Consider the following 27884-nt stretch of genomic DNA (forward strand, 5'->3'; position numbering starts at 1 on the left):
ATAGATAGATAGATAGATAGATAGATAGATAGATAGATAGATAGATAATAGATTCACAAATACAAATATGCACATAGATGTAGATAGATGATGATAGATAGTCAGATACATGATATATTCATAAATAGACACATATACATAAATACAGATAGGTAGAGAGGTAGGCAGATAAATAGATACATATATACAGGCATATATAAATTTATACATACATAGGCATAAGCATAGAAACATACATAAATATGTTCATATATATACATATATGATAGATAATAGATAAATTGATAGATGATAGCTAGATAACTAGATGGCAGACAGATAGATGATAGATAAGCGGGGAAAATAAGTATAATAAAGAAATAAAAGTAAAAAGTTAAAAAATTCATATGAAGAAGCTGAATAGAGGAGAGGGAGGAGAAAGGAAACCAACACATGCAGAATCCCTTACCTACTGCCTTTAAGGAGGCATACTTGTTGAGCTCTTTGCCCGGAGGCTGCTGTTCATACGGATTAGAAATCTGGCCCAGGTTGGGGTATGAATGTGGGTGCCCCATCTGCTGGAGAAGAGGAGAAGTGGGCACTGCGTTGTTCATCTGGGTGGTATCTGAAAATGAAGAGACAGTGATGGTCATAACAGAGCAAGACCTTCACCCCCACGTCATCACATACCTGCAGCCTAAAACTCCCCCCACGCTGTGGCCATGAGTGGCAGAGAATCAGACAGAATGATAGCATGCCAAGTTTCTGTCATTGTACAGGTTCTTGTGTTATCAAAGCAGCATGTGGGAGTGCTAGAGAAATGGTCCAGTGGTTAAGAGTCCATTATGCTTTTGTAGAGAACTCAAGTTTGATTCTCAGCACCCATACTTAGTAACTCACAAACCTGCAACTCCAGCTCCAGGGGCATCCAACATCTCTGGGAACTTGTACTAATCCATACACACACAGACACAGATATAGATAGATAGATAGATAGATAGATAGATAGATAGATAGATAGATAGATAGATAAAGAAAGGGAGAGAGAGAGAAGGGGAAATTAAAACTAAAAGAAATATTTTAAAATAACAAAATAGGTAAGTGGGATGAGTTCAAATCCTAGCACCCTTGTCAAGAAGGCAGGCATGTCCATGTGTACCTGCACTTCTAGCTCTAGATACCCTGGTAGCTTGCCAGCCAGCCTGGCAACAACACCAAACTTCTCATTCAATGAGAGACCTCATCTCAAAGGAATAGGTGGAGAGCACAGAGGTGACACTCAACATCTGGCTTCTACATGTGTGCACACTGATGTAGACACCCCAACACACACACACACACACACACACACACACACACACACAAATTTAGAACAAACAAAATTTGTGTGTTTTATTTTTCAATGTAAACTGGGAAAAACTGAGCTACTATTACGGGAATCTTTAAAAAACATTTTGCATATGCATTATGTGCATGGGTTATGCATGCAAATGGTAGAAAATCGTGTTAGAAAAAAAAATTTAAAGTAAATCCACACTATGTGTCTAGGGAGTTTCCAGAGGCTGGATAGGAAGCGTGAGAGGCAGTACAAAGATTTTAGTGTTTAACTTACAGAAGAAAATGTGCCTATTTGTGAACACCAGGGTTTGCATAAGCTAAACAAAGGATTAAAAGCACGCATACTGAATATTGGCTACTTGGTGGGACTGAAAACCAAGGAAAGGGAATTTTCGGAAGGTTCATCTTATTAATGCATTCTGAGATGAGATCTGAAGGAAAAAAAATAGGATATCAGTCAGATGTGGCAGATGAAGAAAGGCACCAGGGAGTGCTGCAGGCAGAGGAAACAGCTGGTGGTCTGCCACTGGAGGGAAATGACAGGCTCTGGTTCAGGCTCAGCACCTTGAGAGTGCTCTCTGGCGGGAGAGCACAGCATAAAGAAAGTAGACTAAGATGAGGCAGCAGAGGCTGACAGAGCCCAGCCAGCTCACTGAGAGACCCCACCTTCACCTTGAGAGCAAAGAAATGGAGTTAGAGGGACAAGAGGCCCTGACCCAGTCTCAGCCAGAAAATCTGGATCTCTCTGACTTCAGGAAGCATCTCTGTTCACCAAGATGCACACGGTTAGATGCTGGGGCTACCTTGTGAGATCCCATTAGCTGGCATTCTCACTCATTTTCCAGCTTCTACTCCAGCTCTTGGCTGCTGACAGCTCACACAGCTGCTCTTATGCAGACTCGTTCCCAGATGATGAGCCAGCATGCTGGGCTTGATGCATCTCACACACCTACCTTCAACACCTGGGCAGTCAGCAACCAATGCCTCACTGACATTAGGTGCAAAGTGCAGCCATTTGCTTCAAGATGGGGGTGACTACAGAGAGATTAGTGGGTGTTCCAGAGCTCTCCGTGGACTGGGGCAGGTTTTCCCATTCAGGGTCTAGGGTTGTTTATAAATGGTCAGTTTAGGCTTTGCAGGCATCTGCCACTGTAGGGTAAAACTAGCCTGGATATTATACAAAGAAACATCCATGTCTATTTCTGTAAAATTTTATTTTCAAAACCAGGTGATACCAGGTTTGGCTCAAGGGCTGTTGTTTGATCACCCTTGTCTACACTTCATCTAACACCTTCATCTGTGTACAACCACTTCACCTTACCTTTGTGTTTCCGTGTGTGTGTGTGTGTGTGTGTGTGTGTGTGTGTGTGTGTGTGTGTGAACATGGCAATTCTCTTGCTCCTTGGCTTGATACCAGGCTGTGGCAGAAACTTCTGCATGGACAGCATGTAGGCATGGGAAAGGTTGGTTAACAGGTACAAAGATCAAGTTTTATAGTGAGACAAAAGGACTATGTTCTGGTATTTCATCTCACAGTAGGGTGGCTATAAACAATAACATATTTTCTAGCTACAAAAGCTGAAACAACAATTTTTCATGTTCTCACCACAAAGATATGATAAATAGTTTGAGATTGCAAATATGTTGATATTTAGTCATTACATGGTGTAATCCATGTATGAGGACACAACACTTTGCCCCTAGATATGTACATACATTATGTGTCAAGTAAAAGAAAGATAGATTGACAGAGTGGTGCGTAAAGCCCATGGACATTAGTAAACCAATTTACTAATGCCTCAATTCCAGGTCTTTTTGAACCTCCAGGAAGAGATCTCAAACACTGGATTATCCAGTTAGAACTGATATTCCCGAAGCCAGCCCTCCAGGGTGAATCCATCTAGCCCTTCATTCTCTCTGTCCCTGCACCCTGGACCCTCTATACTCAAATCCTATTTCTAAGCTCACCAAGGAAATGCTAACCACTTCATTAAAAGGGGAAAAGCCCTGTACAGACATTCCTCACATGACATCTCGGGGCAGCTTTTATATTATTAAACAGAATACTTAATATTCCATTACAGAGTAGTTGCTTTTAGATTATTTCTGCTAAGTTTTGTGCTACCTCAAGGGCACTGAGTGGTTATTGAACATAAGTAGGTATGACAGAGAGGGCTCACCAAAATGAACCCTCTCAAAAGAAGAAACGAGGCTGCCCCAAGTCATGCTCCTGCTTCACATTCAGAACCACATGAAGTGCCATCCTGGCAGACTGAGATAGCCGTTTTGTGCCAGCTTTCAGGCACTGGATATTCAGAAATATTAAAAATTCCCACCCTCAGGGAAGCCATCAAAAACTGTTAAACAGATTTTGTGGTTTTGAAACATTATTTTTGTTTTCCTGGACTAAAAGGTAGGTCAGACCTCGTAGCCTGCTGCTCAGTTAAGTCCTCCCCAAAATGTATCCAGCAAAGGAGACACAAACAGGAGGATGGGAGGAAAGTCCAGGTTGAAATGTAAGGAAACCAGAACATCAGTGTGAATGACAAATGCAAAGCAGGTGAAATCTAGGTTACACTTTGCCAACGCCACAGCCAAGATGAGAAAATATAAGTGCACATGCACGTGTGTGTCTGCAGCTGTGTCTACAAGTACGTGTATATCCGTCTATCTACACTATATGCACACAAGTACGTGTATATCCGTCTATCTACACTATATGCACGCATAATTTTTTGTGCAGCTATGGCCATAGAGGAATCCAGTAGTACTAGTCATGCCTTTCTCTTGGAAGAGTAATTTCTCTGCTAGGCACACTTCAGTTCTAGAGAGATCTCAGGCATGTACAAAGAAACAGACTCTCCATCCAACACACACACACACACACACACACACACACACACACAACAGCTCACGTCCTTACAATTCTACAGCACATTCCAGTGCTTAGAAAGACTCCAAAGCCTCTGCTGTTCTGACACTAGCCAGGTTCCATCTACAACCTACATTAGCATGCAAGAAGCCACTGACATCCTGCACTTTTCTTTTAAGATAGAGAAGGGCCTCATGTATCTGACAATCATTTTCAAAGAAAATCTAGGCATAATTAACCTAATTGGAGGCATCTAGGATTTTTACTCCAAGGTAACCACCTTAGAAGTACCATTATTATGTGGCATCTTAGTCACTAGATAGAAATAAAGTGGATACAATTCAGATCATGTCAATTAGGGTTTTAAAAAATGTTCAGTTAAAAACAGAGAGGGTGCTCTGGGTTTCAGTGAAAAAAATAAAAAAGACAAATGATGGTTGGCTCATTTGGAAGAAAAGGCTACACATGAGCCCCAAAATATTTCCTGAGGGAGACAACATAGAAAAACACTAGAGGCTGCAAGAGTGCTGCTTTGACGGTACTCAGGGACCACCTTCCCAAATGCTGTCTCCTTTACTACTATTCCACCAGCCCTGACCTGACAGAGAGGGCTGTGTGCATGTGTGCATGCTCATGTTGATACCTATGTAGGTCTGATGGCAGGGGTCAGAGGTCAGTGTCATGTGTCTTCCTCCACTACTCTTTACTGTGTTTGTTGAGGCAAGGTATCTCACTGAGCCTGCTGCTCATTGGTTTGGCTAGACTGGTTGGCCAGGAATTCTCTCATCTCCAGCTCCCCTCCTGTTCTGGGACTGTAGGCTCTGGGCTGCCCAGTCCATCTTTTTTCTACTTACTGACTCAGGGATCAGACTGTGGCTCTTGTGCTTGCATGGCAAACACTTCATTGACCAAGACTCTCCCCAGCCTCTGTTAACTTTTGTTGTAGGCCCAAGGATCATCTTTTTCTTCTAGGACCTGGTTCATTTTATTGGAGAAAAATATTAAACACCAAAATTTGTATGTACGGGAGCTGTGGTTACTTTTCATATCACTCAGATGATATAAAAAGGACATTTCCATGTGTGCGGGCATAGACGTATGCAAATATCTACACATATCTAATATGTAGCCACCTGTTCCTGAATCAGCCTGGGCATGCATGCATTCTGATGCCTCTAACATCACTGATTCATTATCAAGTGCATCGTTCTTGATCACCCCACCTGCTTATCTTAGCTCTGTACCCCAAAAATAATAAACCCAATTCCCTTTGCCCTCCATCCCTTTAGTTAATTATTGATGCATATGTATCTACATGGTATGTGTGTGTGTGTTTGTGTGTATGCAATGACATTACAATTTTTGGCTCATTTTCAAAAGGGAACAAACTTTATTCATTAGAATACAGTGATTGGGAACTGTGTATATAATTTTATTATCATTACTCATTAGATAAAGTTGTGCATTTTATCACAACATTTCATATAGCACATCATGTATTCTGCTCCTTTATCCTTTCTTGTCTCTGCCTCCCCAACTCCCGCTGATCCCCTTCATCTTCTGCTTTCATATCATGTGTATATTTTGGAACTTTAGATTTTTACATATAAGAGAAAACATGTAACATTTGTCTTTCTGAGCCTCCAGTTTGAGCATTTTTCCAGTAAACAGCATAACTTTTCGCTCTTCTAGGTGCCTAATGAAACTGTTGGATAAGCAGGCTAATGCGTAAGCTATTGTGGGGAATGTTACAATGTGCAGGCATCTCTTTGGCGTGTTAACATCCATTCCTGGATTAGTAGAGCAGGATCACTTTTAGTTGCAGTTTTAGTTTCTTCAGCAACCTCCACACCGATTTTCGAAGGGGCCACACCAGCAGTGAGTGAGGATCTTCAAAGGAGCCACTCCAGCAGTAAATAGAGATTGCTTTTGCCAGCATCCTCACCAGCATTTGCTGTTGTTTTCTTAATAGAGATTTTGACTGGAGTGAGATGGGCTCTCCATGCAGTTTTGATTTACATTTCCCTGATGGCTATGGACTGAACACTGGGCATTTCTTTCAAGATTATAATGTAATTACACATTTCCTTTCCCTGCCTTGCTCCAAATCCTCTTATATACCATGCCATATCTCCTTCAAATTCATAGCCTCATTTATTCATGAATTGTTACTGCATATATCTACACATATACATATATTCCTAAATATAACATGTTCAGTCCATACAATGCTATGTGTATGTGTGTTTTCAGTGCTGACTCTTTGGCACTGGACAACCAATTCATGTGCTCTTCCCTGGGGAAGACCACCTTTCCTTCTCCCCACTTTCCTTGGCTACTTATAGGTCTTCATGTAGGGATGAGGGCTAATGGTTTTGTTTTTGGTTTTGGTTTTGGTTTTTTTTTATCCACTTTGGTATATACATTAGAGTCTTTCCTGTTCAGCTCACATTTGGGCAGTCATGGTGATGATGGTTTTGAGAGGTGTCCAATTAATTTTCTGACTTGCAGATCAAATCATTAGTGTTTTGATTTTTATTTTAGCTCATTACATACTCTATATGTTAACGCCTCATCAGCTGGAGAGATGCCAGAGATTCTTCCCCATCCTTCAGGCTCTCTCTTCACTCTGCTGACTGATCCTGTGCTGCACAGAAGCTTTTTAATTGGAAGCAATCACATTCATGATGTTTGGTTATTGAGCCATTGGAATTTTTTACACAAATCCTTGCCTGTGCCTTTATCTTTAAGTATACCAACTGCTTTGCTTTAGCAGTTTCAAAGCTTCCCATCTTCAAGAAAGTCTTTGATACACTTTGAACTGATCTTTTGTACAGGGTGAAGAACAGATATCAAAACTTTTGCACATGGATATATGAATATCCACTTCCCTCAGCACCATTTGTTGAAGGGATTTTCTTAGTCTGCGTTGTTTTCTCTTTTGTTTGTTTGTGTGTGTGTGTGTGTGTGTGTGTGTGTGTGTGTTATTGTGTGTGTGTGTGTGTGTGTGAGAGAGAGAGAGAGAGAGAGAGAGAGAGAGAACAAATTAGTATTTGTTTTAGAGAACCTATGCTTGGCATATACTGGATAGAGTTAGGAATTTAAGGTTTATGAGGAGGTATACAGGCAAGGGAAAATGAGGATAATGACAATGACAACAACAATGATGATGATGATAAAGATCAAGAAAGTGAAAATATCATCTATACATAAGTTCAGAAGGATAATGAGACATACAGCATTCTTGACATATGAATTCATTTACATTTCCCAGGAATCTCTGTGGATTCTTTTTGTACTCATTTGACAGAGGATGAAATCATGGCACAGAGAGGTTTTGCCCAACATTATATCCTGTGAGAGTGGTGGAACCACTCTGAACCTTGCAGTCTGACTCTAGAAATCTGTGGTCTTGGGTATTTCCTTACTGTCTCTCTGGAAGCTGACATTCAAATCACTGACATTCAAAAGTCATTTGAAAGCCAGATAATAATCAACTTCGGTCGAGCTATTATCTTTGGAAGGCATTTTCCCTTAAATTTCTTCATTTCCACTTGCTAGCATATTAAAGACAAGACATGGTTGGCAAGACAACGGTTTTGATAAGGGTGAAACAGAGAAAAGACACTGAAAGCCCAGCTGCACTGCCTCTTGAAGACTCTAAAGATGGAAACAAAGAGAAACAAAGAAGACTAAGATTGTGTCACATGATTTCCCTTTCTTGAACTTCCAATCCCGGGGAAAAGGAAGGAATGATTTTGGGGGAAAGCTAGAGGAAGATCACCTGTACTGCTCCTATTTGGGATTCTAGTCAGAGCTCACAAAATACAAGCTCTCAGCTATTGTGGATAATTAATTTAAGAAATAGGGGTGTTGGGCTGGTGAGATTGTTCAGTAAAATGTGTCAGAACCTACACACAAGGCTAGGCATAGGAGCATGCATCATTTGTCCCAGTGCTGGGACTGTGGCAACAGGACAACCCCTTGTACTTACTGGCTAATCACCTAGCTGAATTGGTGAGTGCCAAGTTCAACGAGAACAAAACAAAACAACAAAAACGTCCCAACCTCCACTTCATCCCACCCCACCCACACACACAAGAGGAACACATACACAAACAAGGAAAATAAAGCAGCGTTGTAATCTGACCAAATGATTAGTTGGCTCAGTGATTCTGAGACAGCACAAAACCTGCGAGCTCAGGTCTTCCTCAGACCTGGACACTGAACCTGACACAAGTGGATGGGATGAATTTCCTTCCAATTCATTCCAGTCTCCTTTCTCTCCTAAGCACATGTAAACCATAGTGCAGTCAGACAATGTTCACACTCAACAGGTTAAATGAAAGGCACATTAACCATGTGAAAATATTTCTGTATATTATTTAATAATATCATTTTATAGGTAAGGAAATCAAAGCTCAGGAGAGGCTTGTGGAGATAGTTCTATCTAAAGATGCCCGCCATGCAACCAGGAGCACCTACATCCAATCCTTAGAATCCATATTAAAAAGCCATCTGTGGAGGAGCATACTTGTGATTCTCAATGCTAGAGAATGGGAGACAGGAGCTGGGGCCTGCTGGCCAGCAAGCCTAATCCATTTGGCAACTTTCAAGCTAATGAGAGACCTTGTCACAATAAAATTTTGAACATAGTTGAGCAAGTATCCTTGTGGTATGGTGGAGTATCTTTTGGGCTCGTGCCCAGGAGTGGTATAGCTGGGTCTTGAGGTAGCGCTGTTCTTTATTTTCAGAGAAAGCACCAGATTGGTTTCCAAAGCGGTTGTACAGGTTGCACTCCTACCAGCAATGCTGTGCTTGAGTTTTTGATCTTAGCTATTCTGACAGGTGGAAGGTGGAATCTCAGAGTTGCTTTGATTTGCATTTCCCTGACGTCTAAGGATGTTGAGCTTTTTTGAAAGTGCTTCTTGGCCATCAGAGATTCCTCTGTTGAGAATTCTGTTTAGCGCTATACCCCATTTTTAATTGGATTATTTGGTTTGTTGGTGTTGAAGTTCTTAAAATTTCTATATATTCTGGATATTAGCCTTCTGTCAGATATATAGTTGGTGAAGGTTTTTTTCCCAATCTGTAGGTTGCCATTTTATTCTATTGACAGTGTCCTTTGCCTTACAGAAGCTTTTCACTTTCATAAGGTCCTGTTTATTAATTGTTGATCTTAGTGCCTGAGCTGTTGGTGTTTTGTTTAGGGAGTTGTCTACTGTTGTAAGATCTTCTCCACTTTCTCTCCTATTAGATTTAGTGTTTCTGGATTTGTGCTGAGCTCATTGATCCACTTGGACTTGAGTTTTGTGCAAGGTGATGAATATGATCTATTTGCATTCTTCTACATGCAGACTTCCAGTTGGTTCAGCACCTTTTGTTGAAGATGCTTTCTTTTTTATTGTATGGTTGGGGCTCCTTTCTCAAAAATCAAGTGTATATTATATAGTATGTGGGTTTATTTCCAGTTCTTCAATTTGATTTCATTGACTGATCAGTCTGTTTCTACGCCAGTGCCATGCAGTTAATATTACTATTGCTCTGTATTACAGCTTTAAATTCAGGGATGAAGATACCTCTAGAAGTTCTTTTATTATGTAGGGTTGTTTTAGCTATTCTGAGTTTTTGTTTTTCCTTATGAAGCTGAGAATTGTTCTTTTAAGGTCTGTAAGAATTGTGATGGAATTTTGATGGGATTACATTGAGTCTGTAGATTGCTTTTGGTAAGATGGGCATTTTTACTAAGTTAGTCCTACCAATTCATGAGCATGGGAGACCTTTCCATCTTCTGAAATCTTCCATTTCTTTCTTCAGAGACTTGAAATTTTTGTCATATAGGTCTTTCACTTGCTTGGTTAAAGATATACCAAGATATTGTATATTATTTGTGATCACTGTGAAGGGTGTTTCCTTAATTTTTTTCTCACTCCCATTTATCATTTGTATACAGGAGGGCTACTGGTTTTTTGAGTTAATTTTGTATCCTGCCGCCTTGCTGAAGGTGTTTCCCAGCTGTAGGAGGTCCCTGGTAGATTGTTGGGGGTCACTTATATATGCTATCATATCACCTGTGAATAATGGTACTTTGACTTTTTCCTTGCCAATTTGTATCCCCTTGACCTCCTTTAGTTATCTTACTGCACTAGCTAGGACTTCATGTACTATGTTGAATAGATATGGAATAAGTGGACAGCTTTGTCTTGTCCCTGATTTTAGTGAAATTGCTTTAAGTTTCTCTCCATTTAATTTGATGTTGGTTATTGGCTTGCTGTATATTGATTTTATTATGATTAGGTATGGGCCTTCTATCCTTAATATCTCCAAGGCTTTTATCATGAAGGGGTGCTGGATTTTGTCAAAGGTTTTTCCATCATTTAATGAGATGATTATGTGACATTATTTTCTTTCAGTTGGCTTATATGGTGTATTACATTGATGGATTTTCATATGTTAAACCATCCCTGAATCCCTGAAACGAAGCTTTATTCATAATATCTAGAAACTGGAAACAAACCAGATGTCCCTCAACCAAAGAATAGATAAAGAAAATGTGGTACATTTACCCAATAGAATACTCAGCTATTAAAGTCAAGGAAATCAGGAAATTTGCAGGCAAATGGATGGAACTAAGAAGATCATCCCGAATAAGGTAATCCAGACCCAAAAAGGCACACATGGTATGTACCCACTTACAGTTATTAGCCATATAGTACAGGATAACCATACTGCAAGCCACAGACCCAAAGAAGCTAAGTAATAAGGGCACAAGGGAGGATGCTTGCATTCCACTCAGAAGGAGAATAGAATAGACATCAGAAGTGGATGAAGTGAGAGAACTGGGTGGAAGAGGGTGTGGGAAGGGCAACAGGGGTAAGGATCAGATGTGGGAAGAGCAGGCATGGGAGGTAGGCGGGCTGGGAGAGAAAAGGGAAACCAAGGGAGGCCTCTCTGGGACAAGCTGAGGACCCAAGATAGGATAGGCCCCTGCAAGTACATGGAGGTGACTCTAGCTGACACTCCTAGCAGCAGAGGACATGGAAACTGAAGTGGCTACCTCATACCCAGGCAGAATTTTCAGTGGAAGGAGGGTGACACTAATCCACCTATAAAACCTTTGACCCAAAATTTACCCTACCTACAAGAATGCAGGGATAAAGATGGAGCAGAGACTGAGGGAATGGTCAACCAATGACTGGCCCAATTTGAGACCTACACCATAGAAGAGAGCCAACCCAACACTATTAATGATACTTTGTTATGCTTGCAGACAGGAGCCTAGCATAACTGTGTTCTGAGAGGTTCTACTCAGCAGCAGATCAAAACAGATCCTGAGACCAACAGCCAGGAGGAGTCTTGTAGCAAAGGATAGAAGGACCTGACCTGAGGGTTACAAGAATTTCACAAGAAAACCAACAGACTCGACTAATTTAGGCCTATGGGGGCTTGCAGAAACTAAAGCGCCAACCAAAGAGTAGACATGGACTGACCTTTGCCCCCAACACACATGTAACTGATGGACAGCTTGGTCTTCATGTGGGTCCCCTACCAATTGGAGCATAAACTGCCTCTTGCATGGACTCACTAGTCTGCTTTTAGACCACTTGCCCTAACTGGGCTGCCTTGTCTAGCCTCAGTAGAAGAGGATGCACTTAGTCCTGATGTGACTGGATTTGCCGAGGGGACTTGGTAAAAGGGGGGGGGGAACTCCTCAATTTTAGGAAGAGGAAGGGGGAAAGGAGGAAGAGGGTGAGATGGTGGAACCAGAAGGAGGGGTGAGTTTGGGATGTAAAGTGAATGAATAAATAAATAAAGTTGTGAACAGTACCTAGGGAACAACACCAAACATGTGCTCTAGACTCCACATGCACACATATGCATGCACACTTGCACACATGCATGCACCCTCACACAAACACAGACAGAAGAAAGAAAACAAACAAAAAATCCCAGACATAGTCAATGACTTGTCCAAAGATAAATAGTACATCAGGACAGCAGCAAGATTTCCTTCAAGGTTTGTCTCCTGCAGTGTTTCCTCCACTGAGCCATGCTGCTGCTAGCATAGGGCAAAAAAAAAGCATTGGCCTTCAGAATGAGGAGAAAGTCTCCTGCATTCAGTCCATTTCCTTCTCATAGTGTCACAGTCAAAGGAGAAAAACCCTGTCCAGATCCAGGCTTGTTTGTTTCTTCCTTGTTCAAGAGAGCATAGTTTAAACTTATTCATAGAATGAACAAGCCCTCCCATTTACTTTATTAATTACACTTTATTCACTTTGTATCCCCCCTGTGGTTCTCTCCCTCCTCCTGTCCTAATCCCTCCCTTCCTCCACCCTCTGCATGCATGCCCCTCCCCAAGTCTACTGATAAGGGAGGACTTCTTTTCCTTCCTTCTGATCCTAGTCAATTAGGTCTCATCAGGAGTGGCTGCATTGTCTTCTTCTGTGGCCTGGTAATGCTGCTTCCCCCTCAGGGGGGGGGAGGTAATTAAAGAGCAAAGCCCTCCCATTTACAAAGCCCAGCTTTTTTTGTGGAGTCTCTGAGTGCCCTTATGCCTTCAGTAGAGTCATATATTGATTCATTTGCACAATTTTTAATATTTCCTATCTTCTAGCATTTGCACTTGTAGAAAAGTTCTAGTTTTTATCCTAAGGAATATCATAAAAATTGTTTTTCAAACCTTTTAACAGTTGAGAAGGACTCTGTTTATAGCTGATTCTGGAGGCCATGTTAGTCCTGCCCATGGTTCCCTTCATCCCCACCCTTTCCAAAACAGTACATACAAGACTCAGATTTAAGCTTCTGTCTTAGCAAACAGCACATGCTGCATAACATAACAAATGACACAAGAGTATGGCTTAGTAGCTAGTTTGGAATTGGAACTCTGACTTCATCTACCTATAGCACCTTTGATGTCATAAAGTCTTTATGGGCCTCAGCCTTCTAACCTCTAAATTGGGCCAATAACAACTCCCTTTTAAGCTTGCTGTAGGCTTTACAGACACAAAACAGAAGGCATTTAGTATCACAGGTGGATCATTGCAGGCACCCCCCCATAGTGATGGAAGCTTTATTGCCTCCAATTACCTAGGGAGTCAAAGCAACAGACTGGCCAAGAGAAGAGTGTTAAGTTTCAGAATACTTGGACACAAACCAGAACTTTTTTCAGCTGTATCAAGACAGGACCTTTGAGAGAGAAAAGTCAGGAGATGTCCCTGCAGGCAACAATTGCTCAGGTAATTATCATAACAATGACAAAGAGAATGGACATTCAAAGAACAGAACAGAACTCTGGCTCTTAGTGCTGGTTTTCCTTTCTAATCTTTCCAAATCTTTATGCTCAGCATCCTCTTAAGGGGAAAACCTGAAAATTATATTATTTGAAATTCCATGTAGATGTGTCTTTGGCCACAAGCAAGAAAAAAAGAAAAAGAAAAAGAAAGAAAGAAAGAAAGAAAGAAAGAAAGAAAGAAAGAAAGAAAGAAAGAAAGAAAGAAAGAAAGAGGAAGGAAGAAAGGAAGGGAGGGAGGGTAGTCAAAATTACCCTAAATTTGTCAAAAAAAAAAAAAAAAAGGACTTGAGAATAGCAAGCTACTCTCCCACTGGAAAATAAATACTCACGCAAAAGAGAATTAAATCCATCTCATTGAGTCCTGATGACAGAGGGACAAGCACCAATTCACAATGGAGGAAAAAGTGCTAATGCATAATCACAAAACCTGTGCAATAGCAGCTTGTGCTACTTTCAGGCATCTTCAGGGTATGCAAGTGCTTATTTTTCCTTTAACCATTTAGGGTGGGAATATTTTCAAGCTCAAGTTGTGAAATGTTTACTTAATGTTTGCTTGTGGCCAGTTTTATGTCGGTGCTGGAGAACAGACACTCACCTCCCTGTCTGGAATTGCACTTCAGGTGAAGAGGGGGCAGAGTGGGAGATGTGGCGTGGTGACTTGACAAAGACAACACAAATTATAATCCACACAGTTCAAGCTGTGACACAGCAAGACAAGATGGCTCCTGAAAGGGCAGGAGAGTAGGTGGAGAGATGGCCAAGTGGTTAAGAGTGCTTACTGCTCTTACGGAGGACCTCGTTCAGCTCCCAGCACCCCCGGAGTGGCTCACAGCCATCCAATGCCCTCTTCTGGACCCTACATGCTCCTGCATGCATATAAATTCATGCAAACAAACAGATACAAATAAATACACATACACATAAATAAATAAATATTCTTTAAGTCTAGCTTGGCTTCACAACAGAGGTTTTGCTTTGTCTACATTCTAAACAAAGCCCACAAAGTAACAAAGACAGAAACATGAGAAGACATTTAATTTTAATCTGAAGTACCATTGTGTCTGTGCTGAAGGAACACAGAATTATCATTTCTGCAACAGTGTGATGTTATCATGATCATCTCTACAGTGCTTTCATGGGCGCTGTGTGCCCTCTGGAACTGATGTTACAATTGATCCCTCGGTATACCTCGGTAAATGGCACTGAGAGGTCATGAAACCTCTAGAAGATGACTAAGATGTTAGGACAGATTAATGAAATTCTCATGGGACTGTGTTACTTGCCTTGAGAGAGGGTATCTTCCCCTTGTCTTTCGAAGTGTCTGTCTCTGGACATGCCCACTTGCCCTTCTATGTCCTGCTATGAACAGATGGAGTGTGATGCCTTTGTCAGATAGAGCTGCCCAATTCTGGGCTGTCAGCCTCTAAAACCTTAGATAAATTATCATCTTTCCTTTATAAATTACCTTGTCTCAAGTATTTTGTTATAACAAAAGTAAATAAACTAAGACAGGTATTTAACTTGCCACACTCAGAACTATCTCTCTAAATATAAAGGATTGCTCAATGTCCACACCAGCCATTTTGGTCAACTTCATGAGAGAGTTCTACAAGTGGATACTTGCCCCTTGCTCATCAGCTTCAGAGTGCTATGATTTGTTCGTATTCCTTTCTCTCTTCTTTCTGCACCCTTCCCTTTGACTGCTCTGATTCTGTGGTTTCCCTCTGTCCTGGCACAATCATTCTCTATCGGCCACAGAGGGAGCAGCAGCCAATTCATTTTGGTTTTCTTTATTTCAGGTCTTAATTTGTTGTAAGATTAGACACCAGGTACCAAGCATGTTAGAACTAATTCCAAAATAACAATTAACCATATGTTTAAATGCCATTATTAGTCTGTGAAATGCCCTACTTCATGCTTGTGAAAGTAATGTTGAGGGCCACTCAAGGAGAGCAGGGTACAGAGCTTGCAAGCTTTGGAGTCAGAGCTGTAATGTTCTAGATTGAGGGTCTCACACCAAAGCTGTACCCAGAGGAGATGAAACGGAAGGTGCAAGGGCATGTGATCTCCTCCATTCTGAACTACCTCATCTGTGTGGCTCAGCTGCAAGTCACTCCATACTTCTTAGAGACGCTGGACAGCATATGAGGATTGAGCATTTCATATGGCATGAAGAACCTGGTGGCAGTTTCTCCTCCTGTCTGCTGATGAACTGCCCCAGAAAGGTGTGAGACTGATTAAATGGACATCAAAACTCTACTTGTTAAGAACAAGTCGGGCTTTGGGAACTGAACTTCATAGCTGAAATACAAAACTACTTGGGAAATGCAAAAAGATGTCTTGTGGTCATAGTATGCCCTTAATGCCTGTGATACACACCTCTGTGAGTGTTGCTGGAATTGTAAATAATGTCAAAGTCTAAGGGGCTTATGTCTGAAATGGTACTGTCTTGGCAGTCATTTCTGTTTACAACTTATGTTCAAATTTTGTGAAAAGTCTGTTTGATGGAAGTCAAAATATACTACAATGACACTTAAGCACAGGACCATCAATCTATATTTTTAATAAACATTCTGATGAAGGAAAAAAATGAAAGCAATGTTGAACAATGTTTTACTTTTCAGCTTGAGTGTCACATCCTCCAAGAGACTAGCCTCTTCCACAGCACCAGAAAAGGTGGTATCTTACATAAAATATCACTCAGCAATGCTGTAGTCTTCTTTGCCAGTGTAAGTACACACAAAGACATTTGCACACTGGCAAAACAGCCCAACAATGTACTTACTATACTATATCTCTGTTGTTGAGTGACGTGTAACTGTATTCTTGCGGGCCCCGAGATTGCTAGAGCAGTGTGACAAAGCCCTATAAAACTGGTAACAAGAAATCTGTTGATCTCCAATTTGGGGAGCTCGGAGTCTAAGATTAAGGGGTGAGCAGATGTACTTCTTTCTTTCTAAGATGGCGAGGGAGAGCCTGGATAGCTGGTATCATGATAGTCCTTATCTTACAGAAGTCAGTTTTCACTGTATATGCTATCCACCTGCAAGCCACTTCAGCTGAATTCCTTGTTTCAGTGAAGGCACCATCTCGCTGAATGGATGGCCCACTGTGCCCCAGTATGGACTATTCTCAACTCTTTATATCTGCAATGACCTTGTCCCTAAATAAGGTCACATTCATTGAAATTAGAAACTACAAACTTCTTGCTATATATGAATTGGGGCGGAATATAATTTGATGCAGAAGTGTATTTTCTTCATCACTCACTTGACAACTCTTTTCTCCATACCTTTTTTGAGATCTGGGAATATGTCCTTTTTCTTCCTCATTTCCCCTTCCCTACCTTCTCACATCTAACATACAGGAGAGAAAGAAAAGGGACTGGTTTCCAGATACCTGCTTGGTAATAGGCAACATTTAAGGCACTTTATTTTGCCTCAAAGTCAGACTTTGCTCAAAGCAAATTGTGCAGGAATACCTTGGTTTATGCTCCATTTTGTTTTCTCTCTCTCTCTCTCTCTCTCTCTCTCTCTCTCTCTCTCTCTTTGAGTATGTGTGTAGCACATACATCTTTTGTTTTTGGAGCTTTTGCTGCCTAGGACAGAAACTGACAAGAATTGGGGCAGGGGAGACAGAAGACAATAAAACTAATGAGAAAACTAGGCACAGCTTACGTGCAAAGCCAAGGTACTGAACTGCTCGAGCAATGACAGTACATTTTTCAATGGATGTGAGATGATTACTAAAAGGTCCACACCGGGTCGGAGGCAAAGACAGCTGATATAGGACCTCTAGACAATCCAGCATCTGCTGTTTGTTTGTTTGCTTGCTGGCTGGCTGGCTGGCTTGTTTGTTCAAGGTAGACCAATAAAGGCATTTGGATCAGATAAGTAAAAGCTGCCTGCAGCCAATATGGGGAGCTCAGGAGGACTGGACACAGAGCTGGTGGGAAATAGAGAGAGGACAGGGAATCTGAATCCAGAGCTAAAGAAAACAGGGAAAGGTCTTTCAACAGCTAAATATTTCTAAACCACTAGGGAGACAGTTGGTCTTACACCATAGGTCTGCGTAGAGTTTGGGCTAATGTGGTGTCAGATAGGTGCATTAACCTCTCTGTTTACTCTTTTCCTCATCTCTAAACTGAGACAGGGGCTAAAGAAATGGCTTCTCAGTACAATCCATCCCAATACAAGCTGTGAAAGCACAAGAGCCTGAGTTCAATCTGAATCCACTAAAAAGCCTTGTGTGGGGGCTCATATTTGTCATCACAGCACTGGGGAGACAGTGACAGGTGGCTCCCTAAGGAACAATTCAGCCAGTCTGATGTAGTGAGTTTCTGATAACCGAGAGATCCTGTCTCAAAAGTAAAGGTGAAAAAGAGAAGTGGATGATGCCTAAAAGACCCCTGGCTTATACACAAGCACACACAGACACACATAGGGTGGAGGGGAGGCTGGAACATAGATGTATACACCAATAAAATAAAAAATAAGATAAAATAAAATAGTGGAGGGTGGAGAAATGCATATGATGAAAATTTATTATCCTCATGTATGAATACAATTTTCAAAAATAAAAAGACATAATACTTATCTCACAGAGCATGCTCACTCTCAAAAACACCTGGAAAATAATCCCAGGAAAGTAAAAGAAAATCTGAAATATTGGAGAAGGTTGGGTAAATTTAATTGTTAAACTTTGGATATTCCAGGATCAGTCATTTGCTTTATAGTGTTCTCTACGCTTGTTCCATATCCCAGCATGATGCAGTGCTCCAGTGCTGTCCCGTCCAGCAGCGGTTCTTACCCTTATTCAGCACCTCTCACACCCATGACACCATACCTATGACTGATGGCACAGGACAAGTATGGTTACAATTCTGATAATTGTCTCTCTCAAGTCTTTGCCGAGTCCCTTAGTGTAATTGTGGGTTAACTTAGTTCTGTTTCCCACCTTACCCTGAACTATATAACATAGGATATTTTACTTTTAAAATGTATTCTTTGAGAATACAATAAATATTATCCTACCCACCAGCCCTTCTAATTTCTCCAGGATCTCCATAATACAGCCCTGTCCTATCTTAATCATGTTCTCTTTCTGTCTCTGTATGTGTGTGTGTGTGCATGTGTGTGTGTGTGTGTTTCTCTCCCTCTATCTCCCTCCCCCTCTCTCTGCTCCTGTTTGTGTATATGTTGGCATATGTCTACCTTCCTCTCTATACCCAGTGAGTTCACGAGTGCAGCAGCCATGCCGTGTCTAGAAGACAGCATTTACAGCACTCCCCTTCATTTTCTGCTATAACTTTCTCCCCCTCCTCCAAGTTCCTTAGGCCTTGTTAAGGGGTCTAGGGTTGACAGATAACCCATTTAGAGGGGAGCAATCAGCACTTTATCTCAACACTTTGGCCAGCTGTGACTGTGACCCACTGCAAGCAGAAGCTTCTCTAAACAGGGCTGAGATGAGCTCAGGCCTATGGACACAAACCTAACCATTCAGAAGGCAGTCTGGAGGTGTAACCTCCAGTTCCACTTCCAAAATATTTCCCAGATTCACTCTTTCCCTGACTTCTTACCAAATCAAACTACCATTGTTTCTTCTAGAGACAGAAATATCTGCCTTCTTCCTACCTACGCCTACTACATGAGCCTCCTAGAAGTCACACTAATACTCAGAGCTCAGACACCAGCATCCCAAGACCCCTTGGGATAAAAACAAACACACACCATGGAAAGGTCTCATGTGAGTTAGCAGCTGTTTTCTCTGCAGATGTATGGCACTGCTTTCCCTTGGCTCTACACAGCATACCTCGAAATCTGAGGCCTTGTTTGTGTGCACACACACACACTCACACACACACAGACCCTCAAAATGTTCACACACGTTCTTCTTTTTGTTTAAAATGCTTCCTCACTCATCATGTTAGACTCTCTTTATATCTATTGTTTAGGAAAGTCATTCTTTAATCTCCTCATAAAAAAGCAGTCATTATACTATTGCAATTAATTACTAGTTATTATAACATTACAGAGTGACAAAAATGATAACAATGCAACACCGTTTCCTTTTTTCATAATCATAGTTCATGAGAATATATCTACTTGTGTGACCATTTGTTGAAACTCTCTCCTCCACCAGATCCTATTTTCCTTCCTAGAATAATGCCAGTGCTCAGCATAATATCTCTAGCCCATGGTAACAGCCAGAAAGTTTTAAGATTCAAGTTATGAATTGATGATGGTCAAAAGATTCCAAATGTTACTCCAGTTGGCCCTTGATTCAATCAGCTGTCTCCTGGGCAACAGTAACTGAACCTCTGAAAAGAAAATTGCTCCCCATATCAGCTTCTTGAGATTAGGGTTTTGTACTTTCTTGGCACTCTGCAGGGAGTCTATCACCTGTCTTCATGAGGGCAGCTCAGATTCTCATTTTCTAAACTCCAAAATCTTGTGAGTAACAGTTCTTATTTGGTCAGTTTATCATGATTCACTCTAATCACAATGGTCATCCATGATTAGCCTTTCGATGAGAACCTAATATTAAAAGATGAAAATGTTAAACATGCCACAGCATAAACAAACATGTCAGCTCCATCGAAAATTCCAGTAGTTCCTTGGAGCTGTGGAAGCCGTAAGCTTCTGATAAATCTAAGTTAAGAATACAGTTAACCAGAAGACCTTTCTTAGACTGATTGGGTTTCTAACCTCTCTCTCGTACTGCAAATCCCTCAACAGCTTGGGCCAAGATGAACACACATGCACACACACACACACACACACACACACACACACACGACATGACCAACAACAACTTTGAGCCTCATTACATTGATCCAATACTGGATCCAGGAAAATATTTCTACCATGGAGAAGCAGTATAGGATGGTGTGTTACTCTGGCTCAAAGTTCAAATAATTCTAGTATATTTCCACTGATACCCTCATCTCATCACTTAAATGTTCTACTTGGGCTATGATTTGTGGATTTCAATGGCGAGCCTCAACATTCTTTACTCCTAAGATATACAGGAGAGGCTCTTCATCTTTTATAGCCTACTCTTCTTCCCAGATAATCATGGTCAGAGCCATGATCCTCATGAGGATTCTCTCTCAAGTATTAGAGAAGAAAAGACATACTTGGGAGTGACCATGGCTCTTCCTCAAGTAACTGTATCACTCTGCACAATTTCTTAGCATTTATAATTTCTCTGTTTCCTCAGATAAAATAATAATCACCATACCTATCTACAAGAATGGTGTTATAAAAAAATAAAATAAGCATACAAAGATGTTTATTCTGAGGACATAGCAACCAGTAACAGTAGAGGGATAGAGGGCACCATTACTGTTAAGGAGTTATCAGTCTTTTAGATGTCATAAGTGAAATAAAAAACATGTGCCATGCTTCTTTTTTTATTTAACTTTTATTAATTGCACTTTATTCATTTTGTATCCCCCAATAAGCCCCTCCCTCCTCCCCTCCCGGTCCCACCCTCTCTCCCCTTTCTGCATGCATGCCCTTCCCCAAGTCCACTAATAGGGGAGGTCCTCCTCTCCTTCTTTCTGATCTTAGTCTATCAGTTCTCATCAGAAGTGGCTGCATTGTCATCTTCTGTGGCCTGGTAAGGCTGCTCCACCCTCAGGGGGAGGTGATCAAAGAGCAGGCCAATCAGATTATGTCAGAGGCAGTCCCTCTTCCCATTACTAGGTAACCCACTTGGACACTGAACTGCCAAGGGCTACATCTGTTCAGGGGTTCTAGGTTATCTCCATGAATAGTCCTTGGTTGGAGTATGAGTCTCTGGGAAGTTCCCTGTGTTCAAATTTTCTTGTTCTGTTGCTCTCCTTGTGGAGTTCCTGTCCTTTCCAGCCCTTACTATTTCCCACTTCTTACATAAATTTTCATTCACTCTGCCTGACAGTTGGCCATCAGGCTCAGCATCTGCTTTGATAGTCTGCAGGGCAGAGGCTTTCAGAGACCCTCTGTGGCAGGTTCCTAGGTTATTTTCTGTTTTCTTCTTCTGGCTTTCAGAAGCCCTCTATAGCAGGTTCCTAGGTTGTTTCCTGTTTTCTTCTTCTTCTGATGTCCATCCTCTTTGCCTTTCAGGATGGGGATTGATCGTTTTAGTTAGGATCTTCTCTCTTGCTTAGTTTCTTTAGATGTACAGATTTTAGCGGGTTTATCTATGTTGTATGTTTATATGAGTGAGAATATACCGTGTGTGTCTTTTTGCTTCTGGGACAACTCACTCAGGATGTCTCCCATCCAAAAAAAGCCCAGGACCTGATGGTTTCGATGCAGAATTCTACCAGACCTTCAAAGAAGAGCTAACTCCAGTTCTCTTCAAACTATTAAAAAAAAATAGAAACAGAAGGAACACTACCAAAATCATTCTATGAAGCCACAGTCACCTTGGTACCTAAACCTCACAAAGACCCAACAAAAAAAGAGAATTTCAGGCCAATCTCCCTTATGAACATTGACGACAAAATACTCAACAAAATACTCGCAAACCGAATACAAGAACACATCAAAGATATCATCCACTGTGACCAAATAGGCTTCATCCCAGGTATGCAGGGGTGGTTCAATATACGGAAATCCATCAATGTGATCCACCATATTAACAAACTGAAAGAAAAAAAACCACATGATAATCTCCCTAGATGCTGAAAAAGCATTTGACAAAATCCAACATCCATTCATGTTTAAAGTATTGGAGAGATCAGGGATACAAGGCACATATCTATATATAGTGCCATGCCTCTTAATACATCTTACATTTAATACCAGGCCTTTCTAGAATTCTAGAAATTGTTGTTGTATGGGACAGAAAAAAAATGAAACCAATTGGCTGTTGAAAAGATGAATCTGGAGTTAAGCCAAGCCAGCTAACATGTGGCCTTCTCCCTAGCATCTCCCACTATCTAGACAACACGTGCATCTGCAGCCTCCCACACCTGGGGCTGCTTCTCTGGTCCATGATCCTAGGAAGGTCAGAGAAGCAGAATGTGGAAGTAGAATGTGGTCTGTGTTGTTGGGGAAGAGGCAGGATCTCCCAGCAGCCTGGAGCTACATGATTCTGCCACTTAGCAAGTGGTTAAATGCTGAGACCTAAATGAGGCTCATCTGTCAGTTGTGGGCGGCACCAGCTCCATCTGCTGTGTCAGGAACTGCAAATGTTATTGGAGGAAGCAAACTGTAAAATGTGACACTTAAGATAAGAGGTAGAAGCTTCTTTAGGAGATAGTGACACCATGATCTCAAAGGGATCCCAGTTCCTTCAAAACGTACAGAGGAAACAAAAATGAAAACAAGACCCAATTAGGAGGTGAGCTTGCTCATGGTCACTCAGAAAACATGCAAGATGAGAGCCGGCCCTCAGAATTACAGACTCTCTCCAGGCACACACCTGAGCCTAACCCATGGGTGGAAAAGACACTTTGTGTCTGAGAAGAATAGCAGAATTTCTTTCTTATATGCACTGGTCCTTTAATTTCAAACATGTTTTCCTATTTCCTATTCTATAGATTGCTCTATAGAATCTCAGATTAAACAGTATTAGTCACACATTCACCCATTCATTCATTCATTCATTCATTCATTCATTTATTCATTCAGTAATAGTTTGGAATATCTTTCTGTACAAGCCAGTGTCCCACACACTGAGACTGTATCAATGAAAAACTAGACCTCAGTGCTTACAGCTCACAGTCCAGTATGGAAGACAAAAATTAGACAAAAAGGAAATCACACAAATGGATGCCTACTTAGGAACCATGAGGCTATTCTTAAAGAAAAAGCTGGATGACAGCCATGCCTAATGCACTCATGGTAGGATATTGCAAATTACTGACTGTAATATTTCTCCTAAGCCATTTTTGTGTAAGGGGTACTTCCTCACTGTGCAGATGTTCATAAGCAGCCAGGGTCTCTGAGGAGTGTTTGCACAGTAGAACCAGACTATAAAAAAAGCCCAGTTATTGATTTTTGAGGTTCAAAATATAGTATTGATACAAATAAGCATTTTATAAGCCAGTGTTTATTTGTTTGTTTAAATCTAGCCCAGGGTTATGAGGATTTCTAAGCTACAAGAGAGAACTTTTCAGATAGGTAAGTTGTGTGTTCTCTTAGATAGAGCATTGTACACAGTTCCTGGCAGAATCAAAGTGCCAATCTTTCTAACACTTAGGTTGCCAACACACCTTAGAGTTTTGTGGTGGATCATCTGATAGTGGATTGAGCTGAAAAAAGGAAATGAAAAGAGAATCACACATTCCGAAAATGTGGAGGATCCCCAGCCTGGGCCCTCAGAGATCAAAAGTGGAGATAAACAGGCTATTATTGGATTCATATGTCTTGCCCAGCTTTGGAGTAACCACACAGATGAATAGCACCGTGCCTCATTTATTCTCTCAACAACAGATTAAGAACCGAATGAGAGAAGAGACGTGGGTGATCTGAGAGCTGTGGATCTGTGAGGCCATTATCTGCCTTGAGCTTAGGCCCCTCCTCCCACCCACTCCTTCAAGTGAGGTTATAATATAACAATAAGCCTATAATTATATTTTGTTTGTGGGAAAAGATAGTGATGAGTCAAAAGCCAGCTCACAGATGCACTGGGCACCAGTGTTCACATAAATGAGAAGGGCCATGCTTGGGCTGAATCTAGAACCCTCAGCACAGATGAGTTAATACCAGTTATTCATCAGTTTACTAACCATCATAGGTAATTAAGAATTACCTATGACAAAACCCTCCTCACAGACCTGTGAATAATTATTTAGTGCAGGTTATCCTTTGCACATACCTGTAGAGATCATTTTCACTATGTAAACATAGGTGAAAAGATGAAAAGACCCACCTAATTGTTAGTGGTACTGGCCCCAGGGCTGGGGTCCTGAGCTGCACAGAAGCAGGAAAGCTAGCTGAGCCTGAGCATTCACTGGTATCTTCTTTTTGACTGTAGTTGCAATGTGAGCAGTTGCTGACATCCTGACTTCCTTACTATGAAGTAGTAGACCAACTGTGGACCAAAATAAACTCTTCCTTAAGTTGCTTTTATCAGACATTTTTGTCACAAGATGCAAGTAACAAGCACATAGTGGATCCATGCACTTGAATCCGCCTGGCTGCTCTGGTCTTGGTCTCACATGGTCTACAAGAAGAACTTGGTCCTGACTGGCATAAGGTTTATGCCTTTACCTATGAATCTTCTACCTAAGGTTGGGGAGTGGAATTTGGAAGGGAGGTAGAGGTGTTTAAGAACATTAGATAAAGTAGGTGTTGAAAAATCTAAGCCTACAGGCCAAACTTTCCTATCTTCTCCCCATTCCCATCTCTTCTTTCTTAAAAGGGGAATGAGAGACTCAACAAAATCATCCTACATACAGATCTGGGAGCCAAGCTGACACTGCTTCACACCCGAGTCCTTTGTAATGCCCTATCCTAAGGACCTGGACACAGGCCTAGATTCTCTGGTCTTGTGGTGTTAATGAGTCACTGGAGTACACTGTGGCTTTTCTCGGCATGAGAAGTCTTCCTTTTCTTCTCTAGAGACCAGCTTTGACCCATGATTCTAAAGATACTTCCTTGGTCCTTGCAGACCTGTCATATCCTCACAGCCTGTCTGGCTTTCTTATTTGGAAAGAGAGATAGGGATCATCTGAATAATCAATCAGCTTCTTCCTCCTGTGCTCCACCAAGACAACCTAAACACTGGACGTCGGCACATGGCACACTCGAGGCTGACCATTATCCTAACCCCTGGAGCAGCAACTAACCTGCTTTGCTGATTCTTTCTCATCAACATGTCTCAAATGTCTCATTGCCTAGCTCACTCCCAGCTCCTCTCTCATTTCATGTCATATTTAATGCTACCAAATCTTTTTTTGAAACTACTAATGGGCCCAAAGGACCTAGAGTTCTAGGAGGAGCTCAAGTGCTGTGGCAGTGATGGAGAAAGTGAAGTGTCAGGCCATGTGAGAAGGGAAGAGTTCTGGGTGCTTAGAACCCAAGACAAGCACTAATGAAAGCCAGGTGCTGTTAAGTAAACAACCAGGTTCTGGAATTTGTTATGTGAGCAGATTTTACAATTAAGGGCAAAAATGTCGAAAAGGAAATAGTGTGTACACAGTGCATACATGTACTCTCAGCACGAAGGAGGCACAAGTAAAAGGTTAGTCTGGGTTAGTCTGGACTCCACAACAAAATGCTGTGCCAAAACAAAACAATAACAGAAAAAAATCATGTAATCTAGTAATCTCACTCTTGAGTGTACATCTAAGAAATAAAATCAGCATGTTGAAGGCAGATATCTTTACTATGTGTTCACTGCAGTACTATTTATAATCTTTAAGAAGTGGAAAACCCTCAGTGCCCATTCCCAGATGAATGGATGAAGAATGAGTAGAATATACAGTGCTCACTTGGGCAGACATATACTAAAGTTGGAAAGATGCAGAGCAGCGGAGAAGATATGTGACATATACACCATGAAATAATGATCAGCCATTTAAAAAATATATGCAACCCAACTTTTAAAACAAGATGAAAGAAAACAAAGGTAATTAGGTTAAGTGAACTAAGCCAGGCTTAGAAGGACAAGAACAATCACTTATAAATGAAAAATTGTCAGTTTTATAAATAAAACTGTCAGTCTCAGAGAATCTGAGAGTAGAATGGTGGTCAATGACCCAATGACCAGGGTAAACAAAACTGGATGATGGTTGAAAGGGAGAGAAACAGATGGAGAAAGGTTGACAAATGGTGTTGAATTCTATCTAGATATAAGCAAGAAGCTCTGGTGTGGTTTCACAGTAGAATGACTATGTTTACTTTAATGTAAATATCATATGTTGTACAATCCTATCTAAACAAGCATGTTCTGGGTATGGTAGTACACACTTGTAATACCAACATTTCATAAATGAAGGCAAGAGGACTATGGGTTTAAAGACAGCCTGGAGACATATTGAGTTCTAGGTCTGCCTTACAAACATAATGAGACTTGTGTCAAAGAACAAAGAAACAAAACATTGTATATGATTCCATTAATGAGTATAATTTTTATTTTATGTGCTAGTTGAAAATAAATTTACTTTTAAAACATTTAAGTCCTGTGTAAATAGATGCTATATTAATGTATGAAACAAACAAACAAAAAAACACAGTAAAAAATGACTATAGAAATCATCTATTCCAACTCTTCCACTTATTGGAAGAAGGTATAGGAGACTGAGGCCCTAAGAGGCTAAACTGCTTAATCAAAGCCACTCTTGTTGGAACCAGACTGTAGAATCTGCCAGACTCTGGGTAATGTCTTCAAGCTCTTCAGTTCAGCCATTACCAGGAAACCTAGACTGCCCATCCCAGTCTGGTCTAGGTGCCTTACTGTTGTGCCCTCGAATTGATCAACCTAAGCTTCCTCTAATACTGGGTGTATTTATCAGGCTTTATCACAATGGCTGGATCTCCTCATCTTAGTAACACTAATATCTTGGCGTGGGAGTGAGAGGTTGGGCTACATACTGCATCACTCTCCTCTGCCCACCAGATACCAGGAGCCTCTCTTGCAACCTAAGACAATCAAAAATGTCCTTAGACATTGCTATGCTTCCCCACATGAGATAAAGGGAACAAAACTGTCCCTAACTGAGAATTGCTGGTATAAAGTATTGAGTCTGTGAGAACAGATGTGGGGTCTGGCGTTCTCTGTGCTCTACTGTTCAGCACAGGCTCTGTAGCTTGGTAAGTAGGTGATAAGCTGAATCTATGATTCTGAAACTACACATGCTACATGTGTATCTCGACTTGTTGCTCCCACATTGTAGTTTTCAATATGTTGTCAAAAGAAGCAAGGGACATTGTTTCTCTGGGACTCAGCCAGCATTTCTACCTGCTTATGCAACATTGTTAAAACAAAGGGTACAAAACATGGAGCCGAGGACACAGCTTAAGCTGTGAAGTGCTAGTCATGCAACCAGGAGTACTTGAGATCAAAGTCCAGAATCCCTGTAACAAAGCCTGGGACAATAGTGTGTGCCTGCAATTCTAGCGCTAAGGTGACAGACACAGGGATTCCTCAAGGCTCACTCTTTGGCCAGCCTAGCCTACTTAGCAACTCCAGACCAATAAGGAACATTGATCCAAAATGAAGTTGGAGGTGCTTGAGGAAGTACACTCAAAGCTGACCTCTGGCCTTGACACCCAAGCACACACACACACACACACACACACACACACACACACAGAGGAAGAGAGAGAGAGAAAGAGAAAGAGAGAGAGAGAAAGACTAGCTGCAGATGACCAGAATTTAACAAGCATTTGTTTTGGGAGCAAGTAAGAAAGTGTTCGTGTGTGTGTGTGTGTGTGTGTGTGTGTGTGTGTGTGTGTGTGTGTG

General features: G+C 41.2%; 1 protein-coding gene and 1 pseudogene across 2 annotated transcripts in view; one reads left to right on the top strand and one right to left on the bottom strand.

Moving 5' to 3' along the window:
* The window catches only part of Shisa9 (shisa family member 9), a 328640-nt gene that overhangs the window by 24022 nt on the left and 276734 nt on the right, over nt 1-27884 (bottom strand). For both annotated transcript variants that reach the window (XM_055597761.1, XM_055597760.1), the window contains exon 3: nt 449-604. In XM_055597761.1, coding sequence (XP_055453736.1) covers nt 449-604 — 156 coding nt within the window. The remainder of the gene's footprint in view (nt 1-448; nt 605-27884) is intronic.
* LOC129669483 (mitochondrial import receptor subunit TOM5 homolog) lies at nt 15474-15629 on the top strand (annotated as a pseudogene).

This window comes from Psammomys obesus, unplaced genomic scaffold, assembly GCF_907164565.1.
Source record: "Psammomys obesus unplaced genomic scaffold, mPsaObe1.curated_primary_1811, whole genome shotgun sequence".
Classification (NCBI taxonomy): domain Eukaryota; kingdom Metazoa; phylum Chordata; class Mammalia; order Rodentia; family Muridae; genus Psammomys; species Psammomys obesus.